General features: G+C 41.3%; 2 protein-coding genes across 4 annotated transcripts in view; both read right to left on the bottom strand.

The window, feature by feature from the left end:
• Positions 1-16,211, bottom strand: part of LOC140736751 (volume-regulated anion channel subunit LRRC8C-like) — a 120,271-nt gene that overhangs the window by 25,392 nt on the left and 78,668 nt on the right. The window lies entirely within an intron of this gene.
• The window catches only part of LOC140736752 (volume-regulated anion channel subunit LRRC8D-like), a 90,908-nt gene continuing 78,696 nt past the window's right edge, over positions 4,000-16,211 (bottom strand). The window contains exons 1-2 of one of the 2 annotated variants that reach the window (XM_073062645.1): positions 14,729-14,748; positions 4,000-7,123 (exon numbers count right to left, since the gene is read on the bottom strand). In XM_073062645.1, coding sequence (XP_072918746.1) covers positions 4,644-7,121 — 2,478 coding nt within the window. In that variant the 5' untranslated portion in view covers positions 7,122-7,123; positions 14,729-14,748 and the 3' untranslated portion in view covers positions 4,000-4,643. Of the gene's footprint in view, positions 7,124-14,728; positions 14,749-16,211 lie in introns of those variants that run through there. The other variant, XM_073062644.1, reaches the window with a different exon arrangement.

Genomic DNA, 16,211 nt, shown 5'->3' with positions numbered 1-16,211 from the left:
GCACTATTCTTGAGAATTTAATGTTCTACGATTTATGTTCTTGTTTAAACGGTGGAATTTTAAAATGGAACAAAATCTTCACAATACTGAGAAAAAATGTAATTTCAAGCATTTTTGATTAGATCACACTACTGGGCAACCCCTAAGTTGGGTACAGACAATGTCAAGTCTGTGGATTCAAAAACTTGGATTCAACCTGGTTTAATTCATTAATTATAGCATCACATCTGCACCAGAGGGCAGTCATGTCCCATGCAACAACATTGTTTAAGAGAATGAACATGAGGCGCCTTTTATCATATTCTGAAACCACAATGCCTGTTACAAGTTAACAGTGCATCGCCATTTTGAGCACCAAATTTTGCCTTAAAACCAACAAGGCAGTGAAATTAAACAACACTATATTAAAGGAATATTGGCTTTGAAAAACAAAACCTGAAATGATAAGACAGGCATGTGAGAGGGAGACCAGCATTTTTCAAGTCACTTACGTCATAAGTTATTGTGTCAGAGTTGTTACAAAATACATGTTTCAGGCAACCGTGAAGAATCTCTGCAGCAGCAAAATTAACAAAATACATTTTGCAATACAGAAGAGTGATTAAGTAGATTAACATCTTAATAGATTTACACTCAGATTATTAAAAGACGCCTCAGAAAAATAGAATGAATTTGCATAATTAAAACTGCTAATGTTATACACATAGAATGTATTTTGTCTGTACTGCTCATTTTAACATAGTTTTAAAAGTCACTGCTATTCAATTTACACTGGGAAATAAATCTCGGACTAAAGTTGGACTTTCTACGTTTTCCCATCTTTGATCCATAATCTCCTGCTGAGTAGCACAGAGTTAAAAGTTGTCAAGATGATGCTGTCTTGTATGTGGCATGTTAAAATGAACTCATCCATCCGTTAATGTGTACTGGAATGCAATGCACTTAACCCAGCATTCATATGTCTCCTTCCAACCCAAAGATCAAAATTTCTCAGCATCATTACCGAGAGAGAAAATTTTCAGTGCTTGAAAACTTAATTTTGTTTTCATCGCATATAGCACAGATAGAACTGGACCCTGATATCTGCAGCAGAGGAATTCTATGTCCACTCACAGAACCATCAACTGTTCACAAAGTTCCCCGGCAACTTATCAGAGGAAACTTTCAGCACCTTTTCAGTCAAACCCTGGAGCTGAGTCTGACAACAGGGATGGAATCATTGAGTGCAGGGTGTCCCTCCAAGATAAATAGTATCCCCTAGCATAGTATTTTCATCCAATTTAATCGTTTCCAAAATGCAAGTTTTCTTAACTACAGCCCGCCTGGAGTTTCACAAACATGAGAAAATCCACAGAAGCTGGAAACCCAAAGCAAGGCACACAGAATGCTGGAGGAGCTCAGCAGGTCATACAGCATCTGAAGAAAAGAGTAAACAGTCAACGTTTCAGGCTGAGACCTTTCATCAAGCATCTAGGCCTGAAACGTTAACTGTTTACTCTTCTGTTTAGATGCTGCCTGACTTGCTGAGTTCCTCCAGCACTGTGTGTGTTACACCAGCAGTTTGATAACTTCTGGCCTTGAGGCAGCTGTGTGCAAGTGATTGTCTACAGATAAGTTCAGGGTGCATCCAGATCACAGTGAATGTTTGAAAAGGAAAAGGGTAGAGTCACATGACCAGTTCTAATTGCGGGGCTACATTTTGAGCACTAGAATTCATTTCTGTAGAAGTTGACACACTAGTTGCTTTATTTTTATTTTAGACTGTTGACTTTTCCCCCTCATTCGACAGCACTGATATAATCTACTTACGAATTACATCATGCTTGTTGCATTAAGAATCCTTGCAGTGAACTTTTCCACTGCCAGTTGCCTGTGTGCATTATAAAACACACTCATTGGCTGTGAAGCATTTTGAGATACCCTGAAGACATGAAACAGGCCGTAAACTGTTAAACTGTAAACTGTTAACAGGCTGTATACTGTAAATACTGTCTCTTTTACACCACAGCTCTGAAGTATAGCAGGAGGATCGGGGTATGTGTTATGTACAACTTCAAGTGACTCTTCCATCTCTACATCCTCGTCTTGACACAATCAACCCTTCTTGCACAATGCCCATAGAGTCACCGTAATAGGCTTCCATAAATTTTGAGTGGTGGTTGACTCTGCCATTGTAAGAAGCAGAGGGATGGTGAGGTCACTCTTAAGCACTTGAACCACTCCACTTGGATGACGATGACATTCTCATATCATGTTCTTGTTCTCAAGAAGATGTGAACTACGACTCTCAGTTTTGTTGTTGTTTGTGATCTTCCTCTGCAGGGTCAGTATTTTTCATTGAATAAACGGACAACTCAGGCTAAGCTATCTATTAGGTATTAATATTTCTGGATTCAGATGTATTTTGGGCAAATACTAGTACCCCTAATTTTAATGGTTCACTTGCCAACTTAAAATATCTTGTCCTAGCTAGGAGAGATGTTTACTTAGAGAATAACATGGTACAATTTCGGGTCTTTGTTATAGGACAGATGAAACTACTGATAGTACTGGAGGACTGTCAAGACTTATTCCAGAGCAAAACATTTAGAGAACTTCCCTTGAACTAGGGGTTCCCAACCATTTTTATGCCATGTACCCCTAACCATTAACCCAAGGGTCTGTGGACCCCAGGCTGGAGAACCCCTGCCCTACCCAATGATATCCACTCATCTAGGAAAAGGCTAGTGGATACTATTCACTGCCAGAATGCTGAGGTGCTCCTCGCAGTCTTGGAAATATGTCAACTTTCTTCGTTGTTGTCAACTCTAAACTATGGGACTCTCTGTCTGCAGTATTGTGGGAGTGCCTTTACCAGAACAACTACAAATGTTTAAGGAGGCAGCACATTGCCAACTACCCAATTATAGTCCATATGACATAGTAGCAGAATTAGGCAGGCCATTTGGCCCTTTGATTCTGTTCCACTATTCAATCATGGCTGATTTATCACCATAATTACCAGAGTTGAGCAATGAATAAGGTGTCAACCCTTGGGATACAATAAACCACAAAACATATTAGCTGAACTAGGCCATTCAGTCCATCGAGGTTGCTCCACCATTCCATCGCAGCTGATTCTCCGGCCTTCTCCCCATAACCTTTGACAATCTTATGCATTAAATACCTATCGACCCCCACTTTAAATATACCCAATGACTTGGTCTTCGCAGCTGTCAGTGGCACTGAATTCCTCAGATTCACTACCTCCAGCTAACAAAATTCCTCCTCATTTCTGTTCTAAAGGGAAACACTTCAATTCTGAGGTTATGCTCTATGGTCCTAGACTCACCCTAGCATTATCTATATCCATGAATTAAAAACATGGGTGCAGGTAGATTATGAGCTGAACGTGGAAAGGGAAAGCAGTCAGTATTCTTGCTTCCACCTCAGCCCTCAGCAAAAAGGGTAACTACACTCACTTGCCCATCTATTGATATGTTCCCCCAACCAACTAACTTTAAGGACTCATTATCTCAAGTTCTCATTATTTATTGCTATTTGTTTAAATTTGCATTTGCAGAGTTTATTGTTTTCTGTACTTTTCACTGATCCTGTTATAGTTAATATTTTATGTATTTGCTGAGTATGTCCACAAGAAAATGTATCAGAGTTATATCTGGTGATATATATGTACTTCGGTAATAAATTTACTTGAAGTTTGAGCCCTTTCCCCAGGCCTGTGGTTGGAATGACGCTGGTATAATGTGTGGCTTCCTTGGGATGTATGGAAGGACCGTGTCATGCTTTATCCAAGTTTTTCACTTGTGAAAAGTCAACTTCCGAAATGACTGGAGAAGGGATTATTTGCCAATTGAAAATAGGAAGCAAAGGGAAGGTTACACTCCATAAACAAACATACTATAGAAGTCCCTCTCACTGCAATTGTAACCCCCCTCCCTCCCCTGCTTCCTTCTTTAATGCAAGTCCCAGCAGCTCAAGAGACTAATTACTTCGAGGTAGGTTTGTAGTCTTTTATTTAGAAAGATTTGAAATTGGTGCTAGAAGTTAGAGTCTGTACAGTCTATGCACATTGCTCGGAGCCTGGGACTCCCCCCTCCATAAGTACAAAATAAAGACAGGTATTGTGGTAGCACAGACACATAATTGTGGGTTAATATCTGACAGAGCAACCTTCTGATCAGAACTGTGCTATTAAAAGAGCATTCAAGGTGCCCGAAGGGAGGTAAACGTCAGGAATCTGAAATACACTGGCACTGCACTTGCAGAGATCCCGTATTGGCTGCCTCTACACCAGAGGTCCATCATTTGGAGAGGGCACAGAGAGAACAATTCATCTACTCTTCAACAGAAACTGCCCCTCCAAATGCTGAGAATAAATTAAAATTAAATTCATTTAACAAAGTTACATGAACAAATATTCAGTCGTCGACAGACTTGTATAAGACAACCAGCGACCAACAGTTAATTAATTGGTTACAATTGATTACAATGATTTCAGAGGTTTTTCAGGGAATAAAACTATCATTGTTATCTAGTTGCCTTGTTTAAGTACCTTGTTCTATTTAATACATTTTGTTTTCAAGTTAACAAGCAAGCAAACATTCAGTTCCAAAGCTGCGATATATGCTTTGCTCAATACTTTATATTCCTGTGCCAAAAGTTGTGTTTGAGTTGAAGTCTTGATTGATGAGTTCCTTGACTTCAGGTGGCAGTGTATCAAAGAGGTGATCCTCGACAACCAGCCCACTTTTCTTCAGAAGACGACAGTGGACTAACTCTGCCGGAAGCCTGTCGAGGCAGTTTCCCTTCACCTCCAGTTGAGTTAACTGCACGAGCTGACAAATCTTGTCTGAAATGGAAGTGATACAGTTTTGCCCCACGTTCAAGGCTCTCAACTTTGTACACTTAAAAAGCTGCTTTGGCAAGAATTCCACTCGGTTCCCTGTCATTGCGAACTGCTGCAAATTCTGGAGGGTGGCGATCTCGGCCGGAATGATGGTGATGGAGTTGTGGCTTATGTCTAGCATTCGGAGCTTCTGCAGCGTGAAGAGAGCTGCCGGCAGTGACTCCAGTTTGTTGTGGGAAAGGTAAAGCAGCTCCAGGTTTTTCACCAGGCTGATGGAGGATGGGATGGTGATGATTTTATTGTGCCATAGCTTCAGGCAGGTCAGACGCTTCAGGTGCTGGAAGCTAATCACCTCTTCAATGCTGCGAATGTTGTTGGACTTCAAGTCAAGTTCCTGTAGGTTGGACAGACTGAAGATGGCGTGAGGAATGCGTTCTAGCTCGCAGTTATGCAGCTCCAGCTCAGTGAGATTGATCATCTTCTTCAAGCTGTTCAATACTAAGAGCTTGGTCCCATCATTGTGAACCAGCAGTGCAGTGAGGTGGGGAGCAACATCAGTGACATTTGATGGGACTTTGGTCAGATTACTCTTCAAGTGCAAGATCTTAAGGTGCTTCAGCTCCCTCAGTGACTCCAGAGCTATCATTTTATTGTTTTCTGAGTTTAGGTTACCAACCAGGTGGAGTTCACGTAGGTTTCTAAGCAAGTAGACCCAGGTGGGAATCTCTGCCACATCGGTGAACTTAATGTGCAGATACCTAAGGTGGTCGCGGAGGAAGCTGAAGGCGGTCTGCTCCACTTTAGCGGGGCAGTGGTAAAGGTGCAGCTCTAGAAGGTTGACCATCTGGGAAATCTTGGCAGGAATCTTGGCTTCAGGGATCAGCTCCAGCTTCAGTACCTCCAGCTCGGTCATGTCGAACACAGCGTCAGGCACCCCCGACAACATGAAGAGGTGGAGCTCCTGTTTCTCCTGAGGGTTGCGAGAGACATGCTGCTTGAGTTTCTCATACGTCCATTCGTGGTTCAGACTGAGCTCGCGCAGCTTGTTCTCACTCACTTCCGACAGGAAAACCCCAAACCGCTTGGAGTAAAGCTGGTCGTACTGATCGACCATGTGCAGTAGAAAGGCAAAGTCATTTTTAACATCTGGAATATCACTAAAGCTACTTTCTTCACGAACTTTTTCAAATGAATACTCCTTTAAAGGCCTCCTGAACAGCCAAAACAAAGTATAAAGGCAAACTAGTCCATAAACACATATTAGTGTAATGTAACTAATTAGTAATTTCCGTAGCATAAAAGCCATGTTGTGTGTACAATGAAACTGTGTATATCCAGTCAAATGCTCTATATCTGGTTTACAGACATGGTCAAAGCTTATAGAAGTCATAAAAGTAAGTGTATAGCACAAAATAAACATTAATTTCACTGTCTTTATGACTGTCTGGACCACATAGAGTTTATATATCAAATCACTGTCTTCCACATGGGCACGGAACTTACGAACTTTCTCAAAAAGGGCTTTCGCCTGTTCCCCATCTTTCTTGTCCAAAATAGTCATGCTGGGGACTTCAATGACAGGCTTCTCTGTCGAAAATTTGGGTCCAATTCTTGATATCGTGGGCGTACTGGAACTGGGGCTTTCTTCTTCGCTGCCGGTTGACAAATGCTTTGCAACCGAGGACTTAAAGAGTTGCTTGTTCTCCTCTGAGTCCTCGCATGCTGTTTCGGAGAGCGCTTTAGTAGTCCAAGGAGACTCGAAGCACTTTCCTAATATAGAAACAAAATGTTCGATCTTTGAACTGGTTTTGGGGTACTTGAACCAGAAGTTGCTGCTGACCATGAGGATGAGTGTGTGAATCAGTGCAAGGTAGGGGAAATACTTAGAATACCAAGGCAAGGCCACGTGATAGCACATCTGATTGATGAAGATATATTGCTGGTATTCCAGGTTAGTTGGCCGGCCGGAGTTTAGGGGGGACCTTGAGGTGGAGCCTGCAGGTGTCGTAGATGGAAAGGAGGTACTCGGAGAGATGGGGTTCCCCACATTGGAAGTCGGAGATGTTGTTGCTGGACTTCCACTTTCTGGATTCTGAGAGAAAACAGGAAGACATACAACTTGATCTTTGGTTAGCTGCATGGTGCCTGCAAATATAGCAACCATCAGCATTACGATGGCTAAGTAGTCCATGAACACATCCCACCATGGCTTCAGGATTCGATAAGTTGCCTGGATATCATTGAGGGATGCAACTTCTGTGAGGGTAAACATTCCTGTAAAATAGAAGAAAGGTAATTACAAATGGAGCAAGTGGAAGTTATTTCTGAAAGTCAGCCTATTCCACCCTCACAGTTTACAGAATATTTGTACCATTCAGAAACAAGGCAGAAGGTATATGCACTGTAGATCCGAAGAATGAGAGATGGTCTTAATGAAACGTAAAATTCTGCGGGAGCAGGGGAAGACAGAGCTTGACTCAGCAAGAAGCTGAGAAAATGTCAGCCTTTGCAGGATTCTCAAACCTAGAGGACTATGCTTCAAAGGTTGCTGATTTAAGAAGAAGATGAGGAAATATTTCCTCAGTTTCTGAATGTTTGAAATACCGTACACCAGTGACTGGAATCACTGAATACATTTAAGGATAAAATAAACCATAAGGCATAGGTGCATCCTTAGGTCATTTGGCCCATCGAGTCTGCTCTGCCTTTCCGTGAGGGCTGATTTTTTTTAACCCTTTGAATCCCATTCTCCAGCCTTTTCCCCATAACTCTTTTCCTCATAAATCAAGAACCGGTTAGCATCCAATTTAAATATACCCAATGACTTAGCCTCTACAGTCGCCTGTGGCAATTAATTCCACAGATTTACCAGCTTCCGGCTAAAAGGAAATCCTCCTCATTTCTGTTCTAAAGGACATCTTTGTATTCTGAGGCTGTGTCCTCTGGCCATAGGCTCCCTCCTATTGGAAACATCCTCCCCACATCCACTCTATCTCAGCCCTTTATTTTTTTTTATAGATACATTTTTAAGTCAATAAAAAGATATGGAGTACAGATGGGGAATTGGACAAATTGGATCAGATGGGACTGTACTGAATGGTGCAGTGAGTTCTAGGGATCTCAAGATCCACTCCATATGTAATCCAATGTGTTTACCAATTCTCACAGCTCTCTGCTGAGAATGTGGACGGTAGTGCTATTTATAAAATGGTTCTATTTCCAAAAGGCAAGGTTATTAGGCAATCTTCCCTCTAATTTGTAATAACCAATGTGCCCAAAAATCTTGCACTGTGCATTTTTTTTGCCCACTGTATAATTTCTTCAATATAAATAAGCCAGTTCTAAAATCTGCAAGTAAATCACTGCAAACTCCACTGTGGAAGAAAATTAAATTTTGAATTAAATTTTATTGTTGAGCTTGACTAGTTAAGTATTGCCCAAGATTTGGCTCATGAGGGTGACAAGATAAGACGCAGACTCTGTCTTGCTTGTGGTAGCTAACAATAGATTATACCGATAATTGCTGACCTTTGAGAAGCAAAGTGACTTACAGCCTGCTCGTCTCATGCTAATAATGAGATATTGCTAAGCTTTGTCTGAGTCTATCTGGCTAATAGGGGGAGTGAATGTGGATATGCAGTTCCAATTTTGTGTACCGTGCAGAAACATTAGTAGATTGGCTGATACCTAACAAGTGCTTTTTTGAAATCACTGACCAAGAATGTTTAGCTGTTCACTATTGCGCAACATTTACTGTATAAATTTAAGATCTAACCTGACATTGGTAGAGTCTTGAAATGGTTCTCTGTGATCACCTATTAAGGGGTTAACCGTATATCAATGGCTGTGTTTTTATTTGTTTGATTACAGGGTACAGTCTCTCAGAGTAAATTGGTGACTGCATTCTCTTATAGTAAATTGGTGAAGAAATTCTTCCACATCCACGTTGTCAACACCATCCACATTGGGAAATGTGATTATGTATGATTGTGAAATATACTTAACATGTTAACAGGTTAGGGGCTGACAACCTTTTCTGTGCAGCTTAAATTCCTTTGTGTGTTAGTAGCAAAAGATGTGCGCGCGCACACATGGGCACAACTTAGAGGAAACATTGATGTTAGGGATCTGGAAGGCCACTGACACATAAGAAACTGCAATCCAGAAAGAGCTCGGCAAGAGCTAACTCTGCCAATACTTCAGAAAGTAGTAAACTGGTTACAATTACGATTATGTCAAATTTTATATATAAAAAGCAGAAATGCTTGAAATATCCAGTAGGTCAGGCAGCATCTGTGGAAAAAGTAGAAGTAATGCTTCAGATAGTTAGCTTTTCATCAGAATAATAAAAGGGTAAGACCAGCATTTCTTCCCAAAGCCCCACTAAGTAGAGAGGCAAGGAAATTTACATGGAATTTAGGAAGATTCTATTTTGAAACAAATACTTGGAGAAAACAAATTTATAACAGCATTTAGTTTCCATTGCAATTACATAATACACTCGAGAAGTTCTACAGATGCCAGATACAAAGCAACACACACACAATGCGGGAGGAACTCACCAGGTCAGGCAGCATCTATGGAAATGAATAAACAGTTGATGTTTTGGGGCTGAGATCCTTCATCAGGACTGGAAAGGAAGAGGGAAGACGCCAGGTGAGGGAAGGGGAAGGAAGCTAGCAAGAAGGTAATAGGTGAAGCCCGGTGGGTAGGAAAGGTAAAGGGCAGGAGAGGAAGGAATTTGATAAGAGATGCCAGTAGACCATAGGAGAAAGGGAAAGGGGGGGACCCGGGGGGCGAGGGGGGGGCTGGTAGGCAAGTGAGAAGAGTCCACAGTGGGGGAACAGAAGAGGGGCAGGGGAGGGGAAGAAGAAATCCATTCCATTATGTTGGACAGAATATAAGGTGTTGCTCCTCCACCCTGAAGGTGGCCTCAGCATAGCACAAGAGGAGGCCATGGACAGACATGTTGGAATGGGAATGGGAATTAAAATGTTTGGCCATTGTTTAATTCTACTTTTGGTGGATGGAGTGGAGATGCTTGACGTAGCAGACCCCCGATTTTCGATGTGTTTCAACGATGTAGAAGAAGCCACATCGGAAGCACTGGACACAATAGACAACCCCAGCAGATTTACAGCTGAAGTGTTGCCTCACCTGAAAGTATTGTTTGGGGCCATGAATGGATTTGAGGGAGGAGGTGAATGAGCAGCTGTAGCATTTTGGCTGCTTGGAGGGATATGTGCTGGGACTGAGACTAATGGGGAGGGTTGACCGGACAAGGGAATCATGAAGGGAGCGATCTCTGTGGAAAGCGGTAGGGGGCAGGTTGGAGGTAAAGATATGTTTCATGGTAGGGTCCCTTTGGAGAAGGTGGAAGTTGCAGAGGATGATGTGTTGAATGAGGAGGCCGTTGGCTCATGTCACTGCCCTCGGAGAGGCTGCTGGGTCCCAATGCACTCTGAGATTTATGGATTAGACTGTAGTTCATATTGGCCTCTTTCAGTTCTGTGTCTTTTTTCGTGTTCTTGCCAATTCTTTCTGTTACTGATTTGCAGGCGGAAGTTTACATAATCTGTTAGTTTTTGTGGAAGGGAGGGATTGGGGTCTGCGAGTTTCTGTTTCATTTTATTTTTGTGTGGGGGGGGAGAATTGAGGTCTTTCTATCAACTATTTCTATGGTTTTCTGTATTTTATGGCTATCTGGAGAAGACAAGTCTCAGAGCTGTATTCTGCATACGTACTCTGATAATAAAATGAACGTTTGCAAAGACAAGAGGAACTATTGCTGTTAAGCTGGTGGAAAGATGGGGTGAGTGCAGATGTTCAGGAAACGGAGGAGATGAGGTGAGGGCAGCATCAGTGGTGGAGAAAGGGCAATCCTATTCTTTGAAGGAGGAAGGCATCTCTAATGTCTTGGAAAGAAGAGCTGCACCCTGCAACAGATGCAGCAGAGATAAAGGAACTGAGGAAAGGGAAGAAGATTCCCCCCCCACCCCCACAAGAGACAGGGTAGGAAGAGGTATAGTCAAGATCACTGAGCGGATCAGTAGGTTTATAAAAGATGTCAGAAGGAGGCAGAGAGATCGAGGAAAGGGAGGGTGGTGACAGAAATGGACCAAATGAATTCAAGGGCAGGGTGGAAGTTGAAGGCAAAGTTGAAGAATTTGACACATTCAGCATGGGTACATGAGCAGCACCGATGGAGTTGTCAATGCAGTGTAGGAAGAGTTGGGAGCATTACCAGAGAAGGCTTGGAACGTGGACTGGTAAAGGGAGTTAACAAAAAGGCAGGCATAACTGAAGCCCATGTGAGTGCCCATTGCTACCCCTTGAGTCTGAAGAAAGTGGGAGGATTAATACACTCACAGCCATTTCTGATTTTGGAATCTAAGCCAACATGTAATCTGAACTGGAATAAATATTTGCATAAAAAGACCTTGTAAAAGAAAAAAAAAGTGCGATCAAGATGAGAATATTTAGGGCAGCCCTGGTGCTAACTTTCTGTCAGTACTTCAATAAGCCTTGAATGAAGAGAAACGGTTTGAACTTCCATATGTCTGAAAGCAGAAACCATGTAGAAAGGACTAAACTGACATTCAACTTGCACCAAGTACAAGTTCTGAGAAAAGACAGTTTTAATCCTCGAGTTGCTGCAAGAAAATAAATGAAATCAACTGCTTTATTGGAAGATGTCCATCTACCTCACAATTCATTCCTGTCAGTAATTTACATTAAACGTTTTCTTTTTTTGTTCTAATTGTGTTCTTTCTTGCAAAATTGGTTCAATTTATGCTTATTTTGCGAATGCTGCTAATCTGATGCTCTGCGCCCGTGATGCTGCAAGTATGTTCTTCACTACACCTATGCATACACAAGATCATAAGGGAAATGGAGCAGAATTAGGCCATTTGGCCCATCAAGTCTGCTCCACCACTTCATCATGGCTGACCACGTTCTCTCTCAGCCCCAATATTCTGCCTTCTGCCCATATCCATTCATGCCCTGTACTTGTGCACTTGACAATAAATGCAACTTGGATTTTGAGGAAAAGTACAATGCACTGACGGATATAACTAATGCACCATTGGAACATCTTCTCAATGTCCACTGAGTCTAGGCCTTCCAACTTAGATTAGATCCAAATTCAAATCCACATGGGGAAGTATTATGAGCAATAATCCAAATTCTTCCATTTGAGATAATCTGAGGAGAATAGTTAACTAGTTAAAATAGTTAAATTTACAACAGATTCATGAAGAGGGTAGGTAACAATATCAATATGCAGAAGTTGCTGCTGCTCAGATTCTCAGGTTTATAATTGACAAGTCACTGCAGGTCGAGTGGATGAGTGGTATATGCCATGTTACTGAATGATTTCATAAATCAGCAAAAATGTGGGAGAAAGGAATCTGCTGGAGGTGGAAAGTAGCAGTGAGGAGTCTGAAGCTTGCTGGATAACATGGAAAAATACATGGAAGACTATTTTAAAGGCCATTTACTACAAAGCTATTGACCATAAACTGGAAGTAGTGCTATCCAGACAGTTGGATGAATTAGCCAGTATATATGATGCTGGCCAAATGGTCTCCTTCAACGTTTTATAGTTCTACGGAGACTGAAGTTCTGGTGAACTTGCAATGCTCAGGAAGGGTAGCGAGAACAAGCTAAAGAATCACAGGCTGGTGAGCCTGACTTCTGTTGTAGGGAAGTTACTGGAGGGAATTCTGAGGGACGAGACCTACAATCATTTTGATAGTCAGAGCCTGATCAGGAATAGGCAACATGGCTTTGTGGGGAGTCATAACTGGCAAATCTTTTGAGCTTTTTAAAGAGGTAACTAAGGAGATAGATCAAGCTAGGGCATCGTATGTATGCTGAAGGCATGTTCAATTCACAGGTTCAAAGTACATTTATTATCAAAGTGTGTATGCAGTATACAACCCTGAGATTTGTCTTCCCACAGACAACCACGAAACAAAGGCAACCATGGAACCCCTTCAAAGAAAAACATTAAATTCGTTACCTGTGGTGACATCACGTGCAACGATGTGCCAGTGCATGATTGGACAGAGCACTGAGTATGCGTGGGATTGCTAGAATGTTCCAGCACACGGATGGGTTAAGACATGTTTGTTTACTACTGTAAATAAAAGTTCTCTAATTCTTCCAGAATATGATTCTTCATTGTTAACCCACAGTATGTTTACACAGCAGTAACATAACATGGTGTCAGGAGTGGTTTTGGAAGAATAATATGGGAGAATCGAGAATCGAAGATAATCGGAAAAAAAGAAGAAAAAGGTTCGAACTGTAAACGGTAAAATGGAAGGGTCACAACCCCCACCAAAACTTCAGCTGACTGGCAAATGTAGCTGAGAATCGGAGGATATTCAAGCAACAATTTGAATTGTACTTATCGGCGATCGATTATGAAGAAAAATTGGAAAAAACAAAATCTGCGTTTCTGCTCCATGTAATCGGGAACGACATAGTAGAGGTTTATAATAACTTTGTCTTTGAAGATGGAGATAATTTCAATTTAAAGTCAATAATGGACAGATTTGAAGTATTTTGTATACCCAAACATAAATCAACAAATGAGCTATATAAATTCTTCACATATCCGCAGAGAGCCGCTGAAACAATTGATCAGTATGCCACTGAGATAAGAAAGCATAGCAGAACGTGCGAGTTTGGATTGCTCACGGACTCTCTCATTAAAGAAAGACTTGTTTGTGGCTCTGATAATGCTCTGAGAGAAAGGTTGTTGAGAGAACAAGATTTAAATTTTGAAAAAGCTTTGGTGCTTTGCAAAGCTTCTGAGACCGTGACATTGCAGGCTGAAGAGCTTTTTGTCGAAAACTGCAATGTAAACGTTGTAAAAAAGCGCAGCTACATCAAGAAATATAATATGTCAACGAAACTGACAGAGAGCAAGACGGCATTGGGCGTGGGAACATCGTCCAAATCAATGTCCCGCATATGGCAAAATTTGCAATGGCTGCGGTAAGATTAATCATTTTTCACGCTGTTGTAAAAGTAGGAAGAAGGAAAATAAAATGAAACAAGTAAATGCTGTGCTTGAAGATGTGCTTTGTGAAAATAAACAAAGTAAGAATGACTGGACTATTCCGCTGCAAGTGAATCAAAACAATATTCTGTTTAAACTGGATACTGGAGTGCAAGTAAATGTTCTTGCAGAATCTGAGTTCAATGCTTTAAAGCCAAGACTGAAGTTACATCAGACAAATATAAAAGTGACTGGGTATTCAGGTGTAGACATTCCAGTTAAAGGAACATGTGTGGCAAAGGTATCACACAAAAATATTGTGCATACGCTTTCATTTGTGGTCGTGCCAAAAAATGTACAGTCAATTCTGGGTTTATCTGCCTGTGAAAGACTTAATTTGGTGAAAAGAATTTTAGTCCTGGATAGCGACACAGAGTCAGAATACAGGGACTTGATGAAAGAGTATGAAGACTTGTTTAAAGGGCTTGTTTGTCTTCCAGGAGAGCACTTGATTAAAATTGACAACACAGTGCAACCCGTAACACATCCATGCAGAAAAGTACCTTTTGCATTACATCATCAACTGAAAACAGAGCTAGACAGAATGGAAAGGCTAGGAGTCATAAAAAAAGTGATGAACCAACTGAATGGGTCAATTCGCTTGTCATTGTTAATAAGAAAAATGGAAAACGGAGTATTTGTTTAGATCCAAGAGACTTGAATCAGGCCATTAAAAGAGAACATTTCAAATTGCCCACTCGTGAAGAAATTACAGAGTTTGCTAATGGAAAGTATTTTAGTAAATTAGGTGCATCCTCCGGATTCTGGCAACCCAAATTAGATGGACCGAGTTCAAAATTGTGTACCTTTAACACTCCTTTTGCCAGATACTGTTTTCTCAGGCTTCCTTTTGAAACTGCACAGGCTCCTGAAGTGCACCACAAAACCATTCACATGTTATATGAACACATTGAGGGCGTAGATACATCCATGGATGATATCATTGTTTGGGGATTGACTAAGCAAGAGTATGACACCAGGCTCAGACAAATCTTTGAGGCAACACGCAAGGCTAACCTGAAATTGAATAAAGACAAATGTCAGCTAGGAGTGACTGAACTTACCTTTGTGGGTGATATCATCAGCAAAGAGGGTGTGCGTCCTGATCCACTGAAGGTTTCTGCTATTGAGAACATGCCAAGACTGCAATGTAAAAAGGATGTTCATAGTTTTATGGGAATGGATAGCTACATGGGAAAATTTATACCCAATCTCTCGGAACAGCTTGCTCCATTGAGGCAGCTAACAGAAAAGAGAAATGAATGGAGCGGGAACCATGAACAGGAGAAGGCATGGCAAACTCTCAAGAAAGTACTCACAAAAGAGCCTGTGTTGAAATTTTATGATGCTGAGAGACCCATCATAATCACATGAGATGCATCTCAAGCGGGCTTAGGGGCAGTGTTACTCCAAGAACATGATCAGGAATGGCTACCAGTGGCACGTGCATCTCGTTCATTATCTGATCCAGAAACAAGGTATGCCCAAATTGAAAAAGAATTGCTCAGCATTATGTTTGCTTGTGAGAGATTTTATCAGTTTGTTTCAGGGCAATCTATTGATGTTGAAACCGATCATAAGCTGTTGATTGCATTGTTTAACAAACCTTAAAGCCACTGTCCTTTGCGAATTCAGCGAATGATGATCAAATTGCAAAGATATGCTTTAAATGTGTCATACAAACCTAGAAAATTCATGTACACGGCTGACACACTTTCCAGAGCTGTGGATCCAACAACAAAAGACAGTCACAGGAATGTTATTGATGTTCAGGTATTCATTGATATGGTCATAGAAACTGTACCTGTTGCTCCCAAAATGTTGGAACTGCTGTGTCTTGAGACAGAGAAGGACAAAATTCTCAATCAGGTAATACAAGTGGTGTTGGATGGATGGCCAGATAACAGGCATGACTGTACCTCAGTAGTACAAGATTATTGGAACCACAGATCAGAGCTGTCTGCTGTGGATGGGATATTGTACAAAGGTAGTAGAATTGTTATACCTAAAAGTCTCCATAAAGAAATGCTTGATAACATTCATGAAGGCCACATAGGCATTGAAAAATGTAAGAGAAGGGCATGGGAAGTGAGGTTTTGGCCCAGGATAAATCAAGAGATTGCAGAATTGGTGTCTTCTTGTCAAATATGCCTTAAATACCAAACAACCCTAAGGAGCCACTGCATCCACATCCTAGTCCTCAGAGACCTTATCAGAAGGTAGGCGTTGGTCTTTTTGTAACTGACAACAAGGATTATCTATTAATAACAGATTACTATTCATTGTATC

This window comes from Hemitrygon akajei, chromosome 12 (assembly GCF_048418815.1).
Source record: "Hemitrygon akajei chromosome 12, sHemAka1.3, whole genome shotgun sequence".
In the NCBI taxonomy this organism is placed as follows: domain Eukaryota; kingdom Metazoa; phylum Chordata; class Chondrichthyes; order Myliobatiformes; family Dasyatidae; genus Hemitrygon; species Hemitrygon akajei.
The sequence above is the reverse complement of the archived record's forward strand: the minus strand, read 5'-3'. Positions and strand labels throughout refer to the sequence as shown.